This window comes from Chironomus tepperi, unplaced genomic scaffold, assembly GCF_022539635.2.
Source record: "Chironomus tepperi strain 1889 unplaced genomic scaffold, CSIRO-AGI_Ctep_v1 contig_67, whole genome shotgun sequence".
Classification (NCBI taxonomy): Eukaryota; Metazoa; Arthropoda; class Insecta; order Diptera; family Chironomidae; genus Chironomus; species Chironomus tepperi.
The window spans coordinates 1,687,916-1,706,686 of NW_027226189.1; the positions used below are offsets into that span (position 1 = coordinate 1,687,916).

The window sequence follows — 18,771 nt, forward strand, 5'->3', positions numbered from 1 at the left end:
TTTTTGAATTAAAATTAAGAGAGCAAGGAATTTTTTAAAAAAAAGATTTTCTTTTGAAGTGAGAAAATTAGAAGCTCAAGAATGAATTAGTAAGGAGGTGTAGGTTGATGAAATTAATGTCTGTGAACTTGATATGTTCTTTTTACATATTTTTTGATTGAATTAACTTTAAAATGACAGATTTGGATCAAATTTTGAATTTAAGAGATCAACTTTTGAAGTTCAAGTTCAAATTTATGAGTTTGAAGTTCAATTTATGAATTTTAGAATCAAATATTGGATTTATAGTTCAAAATTTGAATTTTGAGTTCAATTTTAGAATCAAATTTTGAATTTTAAGTTCATTTTTTGAATCAAACTCTGAATTTAAACATCAAAATTTAAATTTTGAATTCAATACAGTTTTAAATTCAAAATTTGAAAATTTGAATTTTAAATTCAATTTTAGAATCAAACTTTGAATTTTAAGTTTAAAATTTGAAACTTTGGGTTCAATTTTCGACCCTTAAATTCAATTTTCAAGTTCAATTGAACTCAAATTATGAATTTGTTGCTCAATGGATTATAAATTCTATTCCTAAGCCATCAATTAATCCATTGTATCCACCAATTCATAAACTCATTCATCATTCTATTGATTCACAAATAAATCACAGAATCTTTAAAGTTCACAAACCAATTCATACATCCAAAAAGTTTACCAATTTCATATGTTCTCTAAAATAATTCATCACCCACTCATCCATCCATACATGCACGACTTATTCATAACAACATTCATTCACACCCCTCTGAAAAAAAATGTCAAAAAAAGTCTTTGAAAGTCTGAAATTTATGTATGGATAAAAGTCTCGTTATCCATACAATTTTGGAAAGCAATGCAGTCATGTTAGTGCTAAAACATGTAAATAAAGTTACTCAAAGTGATGAACTTTCATTGTAACAAAAAAAAATTATTGTCTTTCAGTTGTTCATCCTTCGTAAAATATTCCAAAAAAAAGTCAAGTCTTTCAAATGTTTCGAGTCTGTACACAAAAGTTTGTTCTCACTTTTGTAATCAGCTATTTACATAGGTTTGAAATTCAAATTTTTCAGCACAATCCGAAAGTTTTTTTGTAGCTTTTTTTGATAAAATGTTCATTTTTGTGCTGCTTCATGCCTGATGCAGATGAGTTAGGAACTAAAAAAGAATATCAAAGAGTAAAATGATAATGATGGTGGGAAAAAAGATCAAGTTCAGAAACTTTTGAGATTTTACTATGAATTGTGAGAAAAAAAGGCAACCTTCAAAATTCCTTTTGTTCCACCTTCTAATTACCATACTTAATCCTAGTCAATTTACATAAACTTTTTTTCCTGTTTTGTAACAAATTTTTTGGTACCAAAACCAGGATTTTGCGGTGATGCTGTTGTGTTCTCAGGAAAAGATTAACAGCAATTTGAATAAATAAATATTTTTGGCATAGATGGTTCCTTGTTGGATGGTAGTCAAGTTTTATGGGAGATGTAAATGTAAAATAAGTTTATTTCAATTTCAAGTGACTAAATTAGTTATGGAATAGTCAAAAACTTTTGCTCAATTGTTCTCTATTCCTTGTGAACTTTACATTGTAGGAGGATAATGAAGTTAGCAACTTTGAACCCGAGTGATGTAACTTGACGATGACGTTGTAGTTGCATTCAAGGTGATGTCTTGACGACATCAAATGACCGTCATAGTGTCGTGATGTGACGGAAAAGGAGTCATGACGACATGCTCTAAAACACAGGCATTAACGACTGTTGCTAAATTTTTTGCCATAATTGAAATCTTTGAAATTTTGCAATTTGCCGAACATAATGCAAATTTTGATCTTGAACTTTCTAAAATAACAAGCATCCATAAAAGGATCACGAATTTCATTAAAAAAGTTGGTAAAATCAAAGATTTTTGATCACTTTTGTGATTTTTATGACTTTCATGAGGCTTTGTGAGGCTTAGTATTGAAGTTCACAGCATGCTGTGATGTGGAAGAAGAGTCTAGACAGGAACATGTGTTGGAAAACTTGAAATTTGTTGGGGACAAGCTTCACTTTTTGAAGAATTCTTCGATATTTTAGAGCAGTGGTGAGCATCCTTTGTGCTGTGACCATTTTCAAGGATTAAAGTGTGCCATGGCACATAAAAGGTTGTTCATCACTGTTTTTGGGCTTTTTAATTTGTCTATTAAGCTTCTCATCCATCAAATTTTGAGCAACAAGGCTAATTCCTTCTATCTATATCTCTAGTTCAGTGATGAGCAACCTGTGTGCCGTGGTACTTGAGACCAGGAGACTTAGATGTGCCATTACATAGAATTGTTCTAGTCGTTGAGTTCCTAGTCTACAATATCTCACAGACATCGTCCACAAACAAACCAAAAAATCCACTCCTAAAATTACAAAATATCGAAAAAAAATGTCATAAAATTTCGTAAACCAATCACAAATGTTCATCATCATCATAAATTGTTCTCTGTACAAATCTCGACAATGTACAGAACTAACATACATGCATTAAACTATGCGCGCAGCAATGCAAAGTTAAATTGAAAGAAAAAAAAGTAAATTGAATGAGACAAAAAAAGAAGAAGAAAATTCCAGCACGTCTTTATGATGTATAAAATTGTGCAGATAGTTTCAAAATGTCTCAAGGTTGTCGAGTGTGTCGAAAAAACATAAGGGAAAGACTTCATCAAAGCCAAGGCTGTGATTTTTCTTCTTTTTCTTTTATTGTCTTTTTGGGGAGCAAAAAATTGTAAATTTTGCAGCGACTCAAAAGATTTATGGACTTTGTTCTTCTTCCTTACTATCCATGTCTCCCTCTTTTTATTACTTTAATATAACAAATTGATAATAGCTGAGTGCCTTCATAATTTAATGACGTTTTGTTTTAGACAGAAAAAATTGTATAACATCAGCAAAAGCTCACTGACGACGATGACGATGGAGGAAAATGTATACATGATGTATAATATAATAAAAGTCATGCTTAGATAGGCTGACGCTATGATTTAATTGAATAACGCTTAAGATAATAAGAATTACTTAATAAATTAGCGTCATATTTACAGTACTGTTGGAGTGACGATGCTGATTTTTATGGTAATGAGCTAGTCTACTACTCATTTGTGGTTGCTTCTTATTGAATGTCTTGTTCTTTGTTTTGTGGAATTTTAAGATTCGAATTTTGAGTCGTTTAAAAAATTTGAATTTTTTTCGACCGTTAATTTTCAAAATTAAAATGACCGTTATTTCTAGTCCCAAATCGACTTTTTTGGCAATTTTTAGAAAGGAATCTAAATTTTTCCACTTAAATATTGCTTTAACTTCTTCAAAATCTCACTCCAATCCACTTACACTGCCATCCTTATAACATTTAATACTCCAATGCTTTTCAAGTGTATTAGCATCGCGACAACGGCAGCGTAAATTCCAAAAGGCAATCACACTGATTTTTCCAATTAAAAATAATTTAATATTATGTGGAAAAACTGCGACAGTTCTTATTTAATGCAAGGATATAATTAAGTATTTAAAATTTTACTTCCTTTTTTTTCTAATAAATTTTAAATCAATCAACAGTCATGACAGATGAAGGTGATGAAAAAAGTTGGTAATTTATCATTTTTGATTGCTTTATTCCTTCTTATACATGCTGGATGATTTTTTTTAAATTGATTAAAATGTGGAAATTATGAGCTTCATAATGAGATAAGTTGCTGATGATGGGTTGTGAGAAATTAACAAATGTGCGATGCATGAACTATACATCTTCAGAACTCATCTATTCATAGCCATTTTGACAATTAAAGACGGTAATTTATGCTGAATTATTTTAACATTTTGAAGCTAGTTGAAATGAATTTTCATGGCAAAATATACAGCTTAAAAGGTGTAGCAAATTTAAAATAAATCAATTTACTTGACTTCCATCAATCTCAAGCCAATTTGTTCCTTGAATGATTTTTCATGACATAAAATTAATAAAAATCACCAAACAAATCAAAATATGACGTTGTTTATAAGTGACGTCTGTAAAAGTAATTTATGAGTCGGAAGTGGCTCGGTGGCGGAATGGTTTGGTACTCCATGACTTGATTATTTCCAGTACTGACTCTGCGGTCATGAGTTCGAGTCTCAGCAGGAGGAAATTTTAAAATTTGCTCTTTTTCGAATCAAATGTGATCGAAACGTGGCTGACAAGCCTCACTTTGCAGTCTACAGACAGTAATGTCATCAAAGAAGTGGATCTGATCCCATTTTGAACTGTAGAGACTATAAGTGCGTTAGTCTTTCTTACTCACCTATTTTGGTGGTCGTACAGATCAGTTGTGATCAATGACCTCCTTTATTAGTCACCTAGCTCTGTCGCTGGCTACCGCTTGCTAATTTGCGATTTCAAGTGCAATACTGTCACAGCGGCACAACTTCATTTTGTAAAAGATAGTTTTCCGAAGCGGCACAATGTGATGAATCGCAATTTTAGGCATACAAATGGCTTTAAATCAAATTGACGGCAAGGCAACTTCGCATCTTGCCGGTAATCCACCGACGTAGCAGTGCTCTAGTGAACACATCATGCTATTAGGGCTTATTTTTATTATAAACTGTATCACATAACAACCGTACAGACCCTTTTATTTACCAAACTAAAAAATATTAATGATTAAGCACATGCAAAACATTAATCGACTCGGCTTGACGTTATTGTAAAATATATATGCACGAAATAATATCCATCATAATAATTCATTCACAAAATCAAAAGGCAGCTATTGACATTGATTGGTTTTGCCTTTTTTGTTTCGCACATGCGAATTTTAAGTGTGTACTTGCAATTAAGAGGCAAACATTGTGAATATGTAATGTGATTTACAAATAAAGTTATGAAGTCGTGTTCAGCCTTTTGAAGTTGCTTGACTATTTTTGAGATGCTTTTTTTTATTGGAATTTGAGGTTAAAAGGTTTAGAATTTTTCATGGATATCCGGTTTTTTAGCCGACAATATGTGAGAGTTTTTGAAGAATTCATGTCTAGGTGCTCTGCCTTTAATCCATGAATATGTCAAATGGTTTTGACAATGTACTTGTCAACGTCTAAAGCATTGGAAACGACTTCTTTTGGAGGCTTGAATAATTTTACTCGGCATGTGCTTTCGGCATACTTAATTTAGGCACTTGATACTTAATTTTCGCTTCTGTTGTCTTCATTTTGTCGTTTGACACTTTCAGGGATGGTTCGAAATTGACGTCACAAATATGAAATTTTGGATCTTTCAGTTCGGGTTAAGGTGAAGTGAGGTTAAGTGACTGAAATTGATCCCTAAATGTTACATGCCCAGAAGCTTCCTTTAAGAAACTTCATAAACATTTGACATCATTGACAAACAAACCCCATCACCAAGTTTAAATCAACTACAATAATTAACTTAATTATGCAGCACTTAGCTACAGACACTAAGCTGATTAAAGCAATAATCATTAATGTTTACGTTAATTATGTTGTGCATGCATTTCTTGCACCTAATTATAAGACATGCAAATCACATTTATGCTCTGGTTAAGGTAATGAGTTATGGAATGTGGAACAGATCTCAAGAATTCGTAATCTTCACGCATAAAAGACGCTGTACTTAGTTCACACACTACGTGACCGTAAAAACTTGTTTTTTATTTTTAGCAACGTCATCGAATGTCAAGTTCAAATGTTATAAATACAGAAGAGAGAAAAAAAATCATTCATGCTCAAAAAATTATGGCGCGAACAATACGAAACACAAAAAAGTTTGATGCTAAGCTCTTTCCTCTTCTTCATCTCCGTCCTTGTCTATTTAAATAGCAATTTACTTCAAAACTAATTTTCTTTAAAGCGATTGTTCAGCTTAATATTTTTTTGTTGTCTATTGCCTCTGCTGTAATCAAGCTGTTGGCACTGTTCAAAGTGTTGATGATGCTTCCTTTGTTTTGAATTAATTGCTGCTGTATCACTTAGTGCCAAAATGAGATAATGACATCGAATTTAGATTATTGTTCATTATTCTTGCTACAAATCTTGACCTCGGATATAAAGAACTGCCAAAATTTCTTCTTTTAATTCGGAAGTAAAGCTAAGAATAAATCAATTGATGCAGCATTTGTTAAACATGATTTATCCATTTGTGGGTGTGTCTGTCTGACGTTTTAATCCAAAATTAAATCGGATATCAATAGACTGTAACTTAATATTCTAACAGTAACTGAGAATATATAAAAAGAATATGTCAAGAAGTTGACATTGAGATAATGATCAATGAATGTTGTTGGAGTTTGCTGGAATTTTATTTGAGGAACAGAAGCTGTCCCAGTTATTAATTAACAGAAAGTTGGCATAATGAAATTTGATTGTTTTTGAACCGGTTTAATTTTCTGATATAGTCCAATTATGTGAACCGGTCCAATTATTTTGATACATTCATTATTTTGAACCGGTTCAGTGATTTTGAGCTGTTCAATTATTCTGGGTATGTTTAATACTTTGAACCGATTTCAGTTTAATATTATTAATCTGTACAACTATTTTGATCAATTCAATAATTTGAACCAGTTCAATTTTTTCAAACGGTAAAGTAATGAAGTTGCCTTCTTATTGCTGGGCAAATCATATTTTATTACCAGTTTCATTAATAACATTTAACTTAATTACCTATACGCCAAGTGTAACTGAATACAAAAGGAATGCTCTCAATATTTTTAATGTTCTTGTTAGAACAACAATTCAAGCCACTTCTATATTTACATAATACTTCACGGCAAAACAGTAACAAGTACACATATTACATCAGTATTAATTTATTTATTATACACAAGACCCGGCAGTTATGCTAATAAATGTAAACAACTGTAGTAGCTTGTAATAATTCCCTTTTCATGATCAAATGCTAGACATTAGGCTCAAGTGTGTCACAAATATATTTTTGTTTATTTGGATAAATTTATTTTGCATAATCTGCGTGCTTTTATCCAGACAAGCCTCTTGTTAGTCCTTGTAAAATTGTTTTGACATATGTTATCTGGATTATTCCGGTTCCGAATGTGTTTTTGTTATTGCTGTTTTTCATTTTAGTGAGAATTGTAGAATTTGAGGTATTTATTGTGGTTCAGGATGTAATCTATGATTGCTACCGTCCAAATGGACACTGAGTCATTGGCTTTACATATCTAACAACTGATAAAGGTGTAATTGGATTGTCCTAGGGCTTACAGGCATCCGAAGATCTTAGACTCCAGCAGAGGCACCTCCAAAGCTCAAACCAATTAATCTAAAAAGTCTATCCAACCAGCAATTATTGATCACATCATGAATAAACTTTATTAATTGAGTCATGGTCAGAATACCAAATATGGGTTAATGAAGATCAACATAAAGTTATGTCCATTAATCGTACAACTTTTTGGTCAAGTCAATAAAAACATATAGACATAATAATTCTATTTCATTGATCCAATCTGTGCGTGTCATCCAACTTTTTATGTCAATTCTTCTTGCTCTTACTGATTCTGTGGAAGTAGCAATCAATTTTTATCTTAATCGTTTAACCTTAACATGTCGTTCAATTGTGAATAAGTTTGCCTTTTTATTATTTTTATATTTTGCGCCTTTTCAATTTAATACGGATGTCATATTTTGTAATAGCTTTTAATGTACTTATTGACACTTTTCAATAACTAGCTTGTTTATGGGGGTTCAATGGATCGATTTGGTAGTATCTTATGGCTTATCTCTTGGTTATGTCTTTGCTGTTCAGTTATTACGTTCAGACAGGTGGATGGGGTTCTTTAATTTTAGTATCAACCTTCACTGACGTCCAGGAGCTCCAAACTGTCAATACTATAGACTGGACTCCAGTGTAGGTGCTTTTTGGACTTTGGATTCCCAAAGTACTGCCAACTCTGGATACATACTACACTGGGGGATAAGAATCTTCAGCAGCTACCAAAACATTCAATTCTCAGTCTCGATACTCAAAATCCATTAGTGCCGATACTTTAAAAATCCCTAAACAAAAACCATGACTATGCTTAACATAAGCATTGCATTTATAGACATCTGATAATCATCAAAAAATTTACTGCATGTCTATGTCATGTAAGTGAACTTTTAAAATAAACTTCTTCTTCCTTCAACTTTAAATCAAGAAGAAGCACGAAATAACGAGCAGAAAGAACAAGAAGACGAAAATCAAAAGCCATAAACAAATTGCAACGGACATAAAATAAAAGTTGTCCATAAAAAAAGTCTTTTATGATATTTTTCAAATCCCATTAATAGCATTTTGTAGCTTTCTGCAGCTACTTGCTATTTGCTAGATGGAAATTACGAAATAGTTTCGGATCATAATAATGCTATTAAGCTGTGTGTAAGCACGATTTATTGTATAAAGAATTATTTTTTGTGCATTTACCCGAGCTGCACAATTCGACGGACTATCGGAAATCCTGTCAGTAATAAACAATCCTATCAGGGCAATTTCGCATCGTCCCGTTCATACAATGACGTTAGCATCCACGTTGTGCTGCTCGGGTATATTCAGTATATTACAGTCTCTGTGCCAAGTTTTAGCAATAATTAATATGAACTTTTCATTTATGCAGATTGCCATTTGGTAAACGAAGATGTCTCAAGAAGATTTCGTGACATGAGTCTGAAGAGGATTTGCAGTTTGAGATTTGGGTGTATTATGTGGATATTATGGATATCAAAAGGAATTAAATTGCTGGATTTGCTGGAGCTTTTAATGATTTTTTTTTTGCATAAACTTGTTCAAGGATTTATTTGGATGATCTTGTTAGTTTTTGTGGGATGTTTAATGTTATTTTGGCTTGATATGGGTTGGATGTGATGCAGTTGTGATGGATATTTATTGGATGTAGACTTGAGGATTTGGATAATCTTAGTGATGTTCACTTCTTGACTTGTTGTAGATAAGTTGGAAAGAGGATTTTAGTTCTTATTCTGTTGGTCCTCACAATAAAGCATGCAGGAAGTGATCAAAGTGACTTAGCTACTATAATTGACAGCCAAAAATCCCAAAATTACACAGAAGACTTGCTTAATGTCCAATAATTCTCAAATCTGATGTCTATGATAATTTTACTGCTATCCTTAAAAGATTACAGAGCATATACCTTAAGAATTACAAAAATTACACCTTCTTGACCAGTGGGAATCAACTTGTGTACCGCGGCACATTAGTGGGTCGCCAAATGTTGCCTTGAACTGCAGAGCGTGTGTGGATTCAATTTAGTCACAATCAAGGTCTGCCGTTAAACAAAAAAGGTTGCCTACCACTGTTCTAGAGTCAACCATGCATTCCATAGCTACACATGTCCAACAAATACAATTAATTCAATATTGAGACTGCAAAACACAATTTTATGACATTTATTAATTTTAAATCACTAAAATGAAAATATTTACTTAGAATCCCTTGAAAAATTGTTCTGACAGCTATGCCGATACTCAATAATTGTGCTTGTTCTATAAAGCAATAATTCATACCCCAGTTGACCATCTAAGGAATATCTGAATAAAAAATTCAAAGGAACAATTCAATTACATCATAAACTAACTTCTATATTCGATTCAGTAATTCAATCAAGTTCCTCCCAGAACTTCCAACATGCTTGCTTGTGTTCTAAATAAAACTCTAAAATTAATTTATATTGTTTCGGAATATATGAATAAATTATTAGTGCTGCTAATAAAATTTGATCAATAGCTTTAAACTTAACGAAAATAAAACTCGTCATGGTCATGTTTGTGGATGATCCTCATCATTATGATTATGAATTTTAGGTAAATAGATGTTGTTGATTCTATGTGTGCTATAGTCATTAGAAGTACATTACTAGAGTTCAATGTCGAGCCTTCTTTATTATATTCGAAGAGCAGCTTAATTGTGCGGGTATAGTGGAAATAATCAAGCATCAAACAAGCATCACTTCTTGTTTATGTACACAGCTGATTTGTATTGTCTATTTTATTTCTAGAAATTATGAGAAGAATCGGTATTTTGACAGTTTGACGTTCGGTTAACTTATTTTCTGTATTTGAAAAATAATTAAAAATTTAAAATTTTAAAAATTTGAAATTTATGAATTTTAAAAATTTGAAATTTAGAATTTATTATATAATTATCAAATTTTTAAATTTCTAATTTCAATTTTTTTAAAAATTCTAATTTTAGATTTTTAAATTTCTAAATTTTAAATTTTTTTTAAATTTAAAAATTTCTTTTTTTCAAATTTTTTAAATTTCTAAATTTCAAATTTCAAAAATTTTAGGAAATTTTAAAATTTCTAAATTTCAATTTTTTAAAATTTCTAAATTTCAATTCTTTTAAATTTTTTAAAATTAAACCCAAAAATGCGCCTTATTCATCAACATTCTAAACATTCTCAATTTAAATCTGATTACGGTAATTTCAAGCATCTATGTAATGTTTTTTTCTCATTCATTGACTAAATGCGCAAATTCTTCCTGTTTTACGGTAATGGTAATTGATCAAAACAATTGATTCTCGTATATATTTCCTCGACACCTTCTTGTTGTCCACTTATACATCAATTGTTAATGTTTTGTATGCAAAATAGATTCTCGAGATGTCTTTTTTATGCTAATCTAATTGATTTTCTCAATAATTTATAATTCGCACCACTGAATGTCGCTTAATAAGCTACTTAGAATAGAGCATTAATTGTAATTATAAAATCATAGCAAAATTTATTCAATGCAAGTAAATTAGAACTAATTCATTGGAAAATAATGCAAAATAGGAAAACGACATTAAATGTTTAATATTGATACATTGGTTCTATAAATCAGAAAGTCAATACTGTAACGGTTTACCCTTTTTTAAAAAGTTATATTGAGTTTAAATTCCTATAATTACATCATGAGAGAAGGTTTACATCTGTGAGAGAAGGTGACAATATTGTGGTTGATACGACATACGAGGTTAGGTTTTAGAACTGCTGATAATATGTTGCAACATTTTAAAATATAAATTGAATTTTTTGTAAAAGTTACGAACTTATTTCCTTGCAACATGCGTAGTTGCTTACTTCGCTCACCGATCAATTGTGATCGATGGCCTCACTCAGATGGCGCCTAGAGCTGGTTTCTGTCTGTCAATCTTCAATACTTAGTGCAATACTCCCTATCGGCACAATACGGCGAACCTTGGTGCCGTCAGGTCAACTTTTCGTCTTTCCGTTAATACGACGACGCACCAGTGCACTAGCAAACAACATGTGCTGTTCTTGACTGTCTCTATCAACACAGTACCTATCAAATCTCCTTAATCTCCTCAAAATCTCAAACTAATAAATGTCATCTCAATACTCATCAAATCAATCCCGACATCTCACATTACCCCTACGCAAAATCAAATTATTTTCGTAATTAATCAAATTAATTGAATTGCTATCATTAATTTAAACTCTCGCAAAAACACAAAACTAGTAATCAAGATCACAATCGCAATATCTTGATTTATTGATTGGCTTTCAACAACTGTAAAAATATATATAGTATGAGCTGACTGAACTAGTCAGTGTTGTGTCATATAATGTAATTTATTTCTATTATTTGACTCTATTAAATGACTTTTGTCCAAAGAATTATTCATGACAAGTTTTTTGGCATTTTAGCGTACATGATGCATTTAGATGCTTTTGCAGAGTTGGAATTTGAGTTTGGTTGTGTGGGAAATTGGTTGAAATCTCTGCAAGTTGGGTTTAGTTCTCTACAAATTGGGTTAGGCTCGCTGTGAATTAGGTTTGGTTCTGTGTAAAATAGGTTTGATTCTCTGTAAATTAGGTTAAGTTCTGTGTAAATTAGGTTTGATTCTCTGCAAATTGGGTTTAGTTCTGTGTAATTTTTGCGCAAGATTTAGTCTAGTCCAATTTACACTAGTTCTGTGTAAGTTGGGTTTGATTCTCTGTAAACTGGGTTGAGTTCTGTGTAATTTAGATTTAGTTCCCATGAAAGTTGATGAAACTTTCTGTTATTATGATCCAATTCCTTTTCATTCAATATTGAATAACTATTGAGTAATTTAATTCTGTTGACAACGTCATCCACGCCATTGACCAACTCTGACCCAACATAAAGATTGCACAAGAGACTTTATAGCTTCCAATTGTATCATCAAAGGGCAAGAGACTTTTATATTTTAATGTTTTATTCGAACCCATATTAACTGAATGAAAAGCAATACACGAATCCATTAGCTTTGTAATCGTTCAAGTTCTTTTACATTTTGCATTCTTTCTGCTTCCTTATGCCATTTCTTGTTTTTTTCCTCTCTGTTCTGTTCTCTTTCTCTCTTTGTCCTATTGCTGGTTCTTCGATGACGTCTAGTTGATATGCTTACTACGCGGATATTCTTGCATTCATTGAGATAATGGATAAAAATGCCAATGAACTTACTCTTTATGCTATGTCCAATTGGCCTGCATTTTATTATTATATCCGAGTATAAATAATGTACATGCTTATATGTAAGAAAGGATAGAAGTGCTATTGATCTTTTGAATAGATTATTTGTATTAAAATGTTATAGCAGAATAAAGTTATGGACGACACATATATGACTTAGGTCATTGCCAGCTTTAACTGCTTTTTAATTATTATTAAGTGTTTAATGAAAAGCGTGAGAGATTTTTGGATCCATTGAGGAAGTTCTGGAAGATTTTTGAAGATTCTTGAAGTTTTAAATTGTTGAATTTAAATTTTGAAATCTTCAATTTTTTTTTTAATTTTTAAGATTTCAAATTTAAAAAATAAAAAAAAAAAATAAAATTTTAAAATTTTAAAAATTCAAATTTGAAAAATTAAATTAAACTTTTAAATTCAAATTAAACTATTTTAAAATTTAAAAAACTTTAATTTAAAATTTTAAATTTAAAATCTTAAATTTTTGAAAATTTTAAATTTGAAAAATTAAAACTTAAATTTTTTAAAATTTGAAAAATTGCATCAAGCACATCCTAAGGGAGAAATAAATATAATATCGGCAATAATATTCAAATATATCAATTATCCGCTTCTATTGACATTACTAAGAAAAATATGCAAAAAAAATCTACATAAAATGATGCTTAATTCTATAAAAAATTGAACAACAGCATACGCGACACAATTAACATTGCAGCAATAAATATTAGCGATATATATTCAATCATGACCATCTCAGCATATACAAACATTACAGATCATCGCAATATGTAGTTTATCATTGGAAACGTAAACAAAAAACAGCATGCAAAATACTGTCATGAGATCTCAATGACTAAGTAGATGTACGGTACGTAGTGAGTGCATGCATACACGTACATATTCGAAGAAGAAAAAAAAAAACTTGATTCAATAGCTTTATGTCGTGTCTCTCTGTCTCTCTCGCAATATCTACAGTTCAATAAGATTTTTGTATTATTTCAAGCACCAATAATGTAAAATAGTGTGTAGGTAAGAAAGGTAAGCCTAGCGTTATAAGTCTCATAAGTGTTTGTGTTATGATGCTGAGAGTAGCTGAACTTCACATAAAAAAATCTACTATAAAAGAGCTGTTAGGTAGTCTAAACTTCATCAGTTCAACTACAAACTTCCAGTGTTTATTTCACAGTCGCTGTACAAACCAAAAAAAAATCAATCAAAATGTTCAAATTGGTATGTTTTTTGACAATAAAGTGAATCAAAAGTGCTGAAAAGTTCAAGTTCAAATCCCTTAAAAATGGCATTAAATTAACATAAAAAAAATATTATTTTAGTTCGCCCTCGCTTGTGTTTTGGCCATCGTCAAGGTTGATGCCGGTTATGTTGCTGCTCCAATCATCGCAGCTCCAGTTGCCACCAGCTACAGCTCAAGCCATGTTGTCCATCACTCAGCCCCAGTGATCAAGACGTAAGGAAATAGGAAATTTATCAAATCTTCTATAATTAATCATTGAAATCTCTCTATAGTGTCCCAGTTGTCCATGCTGCCCCATACGTCCACACACCAGTCGTTCACAAAGTTGTTGCTGCTCCAGTTGTACACACAGTCCACTCAGCCCCAATCATCAAGACGTAAGTTTATCTTTCCGCATCATCCTGAATTGTTAATTAATTTTATTTTCTTCAATACAGTGTCCATGCTGCCCCATATGTCCACCACGCACCAATCGTCGCTGCCCCAGTTGTCCACAAGACATTCGTCCCAGCTCACCCAGTCGTCGTCCACCATTAAGTGTTCATCTGTTAACCCCCATCTAATGCCTACGATCCAGCCAATGTACATCGTAAAGTTCAAATAATTTGATTAAAAAATATATGAAAAAAATCAATTGAGAAGATAAAAAAAAATAATGATTGAGGAAAATAATACATTGGAAGTCATTTTTTAAAAAAATGAAACAAAAGAAAGTTAAATTGTTTTTATTTCATGGTTATTTATCAGGGATTAAAAGTTGAATGAGAGTTCAATTAAACAGGAATGAAACATTTTATTGTGAAAAGCATTTAAGCGCAAATTTTGTTGTGCTTTAGTTCACAGCAGTCTCTATAACAGTGAATATGTTGTGACAATGAACAAATGTGAAAGTAAGAATCGACCGTGTTAATTAGTCAGAACTATGTGTGAATATATTGAATGTTGATTACTAATTGACATATTATGCTTGACATTTTCATTCTTTAACCTAGAAATTAAAGGGCTTTGGGGTTATTTGCAATTGATATGTGTGAAAAAAATCGGAATTACATCACTTTTAATTGTTTATGCTTTAATGGGGATTGAGGGTCTTTGAGACGGAATTTAGATTGAGATAGTGTGAATTTGAGACTGTCAACAAGGAAATATAAGGAATATAGCTAAGAAGTAGCGCGGGTTTGTCCTATTGAAAGGGTAGATGGGAAGGAAGTGTCAAACCCTGATTTCTGGCTACTTATTTAGAAGAAGGATGTGTAATATAAAGCAAAACTATTGTCTAATAAGGTTTTGACTCCTAAAACCTCCTATAAGACTAAGACACTCAAAATGGTGGGCCTAGGCAACTTAAACTAAATAAACTTTCAAGGAACATCAAAAGAAGCCGTTTATTTACGATTTAAAGAATTCCTAACTTTGTTGCTCTAACTAAATCATGAAAATACTGCTAAAGGCAAATACCTAGAAGCTGTATAGAAAATAAATCCAGAATTATCTTCCGTCAGAGAATTTACTTTGCGATTCAATCCGGATAGCATTTCTAAAGCAAATTTCATGTTCGGAATATTCACAGCTGCATGAAATTCTCACGAATAGCTCAGATAATAGATGAATATTCCAGAAATAGTCATTCATGCTAGTTCCAATTAAACCATGAGAATTCATAATTTAGACGATTTTGTTTATTCTTCGAAGTTCATGCCCAACCATATTGACGTCAATTGAAATAAAATGTCGCATTCTTATCATTTCCAAGTGTGCGTCAGATAGAAAAAGACGATAAACTCGATCAAAACTCACGACTGCATTTCCTTCTCGTTAAAAGATACAAAAAAACTTAAGAATTCTTTTTTTCTATTTGTTGTAAATCACAGCATAAGAACGACTTCCCCAACAATTTAAACTTCAATCAACAACAATTCCTGTTATTTCTTGTGTAAGAAAACTTTCAAGATCACGGTATTGTCTCGTGGCAACAAATGTTCCGTGAAATGTTCATATTGAATGTAGAAGTGATACTTTACCGGCTAAAAGACTTGAGTTTAAATAAGAACTTGAATAGTATGAAGTCGTGGAGACAAACTGGCAGGAAATTTGAAGTCATTTCGCATAAAAAATTAATAGAATCTCCCTCACATAATTTAATTTGAGATTTTTTTATGTCTTCAACTGGCAATCGTAAAAAAATATAATTTCATAATAGTCTTCCGTTGCTACTGGTCGCCTTTTTTCTCGCCAAAATGGAATGAGACTGTTTTAAATCAAAATTTTATGAGATTTTAATAGAGCATTTTAGGGAAATGAAGCGCATTTTAGGGTGGAAAGTTGTAAAATTTTGGTGAGAGACTGTGATGGACTTAAAGGGATTTAAGCAGCCGAGGGTAAAATGGGTAACAAAAAGCACTTTGGGTAACAAGATCACGCGATTGGCTGTTGTTAGCTAGCAGCAAGTCACTTGAAACCCTTATCTTGATCATTGACATGTTGAACGCATATTGCGAACTAAGTTCAAAAAACCATAGAACTAGAACATTCTAATGTTCGGTCAAGAACTGCAGTTTGGACCGCAACTTATAGTTCGTCAAATACTATAAACCTGCAGTTTTAGATGCCTTTTCTGAACAATCTCAATTGCTTCCCCTTTTCGCTTTTTTCCATTATCATTATCTTGATATAATTCCAATTCTATATCCCTACATCCGAACACACGCTTCAAACCAATAAAATGAAGAATTCAAAAAATTGAACGTAAAAAAAAAGATTGTCGACAATGAGAAATCATTTTGCCATTGAAAGCATTATTTAATAGCTCTGGAACATCAAACTTGTTCCGGAGACGAGAATGATGTTCAATTCGGCAAGCATCACTCAAGAGTACTCCTCAGATAAATTAAAAAAAAAAATCTTACATAACTTCTCATTCTGAACTTTAAAAAGAGCTTCTGTTATTTCTTCTATCTTATTTTACGTTACACCAACAATCAATCATGGCCAAGGTCAATGTCGAGTGATTTTTTATAAGAAATTAAATTAAAAAAATGTATGTGTAGTTGGAATAAAAATAGTAAAGAATGGCACGACTACACTTCGACATCCTCAACATTTTAAAATAAAATTTCATCCCTTCCATCCTTAAGTGTCCTTTAAAAAATGACGACGATGAAAAGGAATTGAAAGTCGTCATGAATTAAGTAAGAAAAAAAGTAAAATAACTCACGGCAAGCGTTCATTTGATTTCTTACTGTCGTCTTTGCGTAGGTGCTGTAAAATTTCCATGGATATTTTTTTATTTCCACTTGAGAATATTTCTATTGGTTCTTTTGCTTATTGTGTGTGCATGAATAATTTTTTTACAGATGAGATTTTGTAAAGATAAGGATTTACTCGCTACAGAGGTCTAATATAGTTGAAAGTTCCATTATTTTGTTGATGAATGAAAATTTTTTCAATTTGAAAGAACATTTTATAAATTTTTTGCTAGAATTTAAAATTGTTGGAATCAACAAAAGGCACTCTAGGTGATTGCTGTCAAGGAGATTAGCAAATATGTTGACGAAATGATTTAATTTGAGGGATTCTGATTAAAAATTTTGAATATTTCGTAGAATTTGAATTTTGGCTGACTTTTGAGCTGAATTTGACTTTAAATTCTTAACAGACAATTAAATTGAGTTCTAAAAGGATTTAATTAATGATTACTTACAAGTTCTTTGATGAATTTCACGTGATTTCACTGTTTAATTTATTTAATTTGTTAAGGAGCACTGAACTTTTTGTTTACAAGCTAAAAAACCGAACAACTTCAGTTTTGCATCTCTTTAGAACATTACAATTGTTTTGCATCTTGACTAAAACAATATAAATGCGATTTAAATTTCAAAAAGCCGTTAGATTTAATAAAAGTGAAAATGTAGGATTATGACAATGTTAAAGTGCTTTATGATGCATATCCATGACGTAATTTTATAATAAACCCATATAAATGCACTCAGATGTCTAGAAAATAATAATAGAAAATATTTTCTATACAGTCCATTTCAGTAGGATGATTTTCTATTAAATTATCAGGTTTTATCATTCTCATTGTATTTTAAAATACATTTCTCATCCTCCTACGCAAAATTACAGGACAAATAATTGAGCAATAAAATGCAAATCGTCTCCATTCAACTAGTACGAAAAGCAGAATATTCAATAAACTTGTTTTTTATTTCCGATAACAAAACTATAAAAAAAATTTTCTCTCCTTTTCCGCCTCAAGTGATGTAAAATAACAATGAGATGGAAAAGTTTATATCCAACTTTCCTCACAATGACGTATCTTTTACGCTTCAATTAAAAAAAAGCTTGGAAATTCGAATAAAAAAAAAATTAAAATTGTGGCATGAAATACTTCACATTTTATTCGACGGATGTATATGTACAGGCACGCCATGCATTAATAAAAATGATAAAAATTTATTCGTCGCAATACTTCTTATTTGACTCGTGTCGAGCATGAAACCCGTTGCATTGATCTCATGTATGTAACATCAAACTAAGGTTAAACATTCTTCTGTGTCGAGATTCATGCACTTGACATTGGCATCAGCTACAAGGAAAAAGCAAACTGCATCTTTTTTCCTCGTGCCACGCTACAATATATCGACATTCTGACTGCATCCATTGCGTCACTGTGAATATTTAATTATATTCTTTTGTGGTATCAATTAAGTCATGTTTATTTTTAAAACTTATGATGTGGAGCTTGTGGTAAGCCACACACATATTTTATTGAACTGTAAAAAACATTTAAATGTTTATGATGTTCATGCATGTGAGACATGTGCTCGAGGGATGCAAAAATTGATTTTTTGATGGGATTTTTTTTCTGTAAAGGTATTGTTGTCCTTATCTCCTCGGAGCCAAACGATATGCTATTTTTTTCGGAGAAAATGTCATTAGGATTGTAAAGACATGGATCGTCGGTCATGCAGAATTAACATTAAATGTCAAGGTCCTTTAAATTACTTTCTGATTCG

General features: G+C 31.5%; 2 protein-coding genes across 2 annotated transcripts in view; both read left to right on the top strand.

Moving 5' to 3' along the window:
• Nucleotides 1-18,771, top strand: part of LOC139100472 (neuropeptide SIFamide receptor-like) — a 78,878-nt gene that overhangs the window by 43,898 nt on the left and 16,209 nt on the right. The window lies entirely within an intron of this gene.
• On the top strand, nt 13,628-14,466 carry LOC139100570 (larval/pupal cuticle protein H1C-like). The gene is made up of 4 exons (XM_070653203.1): nt 13,628-13,731; nt 13,833-13,966; nt 14,026-14,130; nt 14,191-14,466. The coding sequence occupies exons 1-4, from the start codon at nt 13,720-13,722 to the stop codon at nt 14,288-14,290; spliced, it is 351 nt and encodes a 116-aa protein (XP_070509304.1). The 5' UTR covers nt 13,628-13,719; the 3' UTR covers nt 14,291-14,466.

Coding starts and splice junctions, on each gene's coding strand:
- LOC139100570 (XM_070653203.1), top strand. Junction 13,967..14,025: donor TCAGCCCCAGTGATCAAGAC/GTAAGGAAATAG, acceptor ATCTCTCTATAG/TGTCCCAGTTGTCCATGCTG. Junction 14,131..14,190: donor TCAGCCCCAATCATCAAGAC/GTAAGTTTATCT, acceptor TCTTCAATACAG/TGTCCATGCTGCCCCATATG.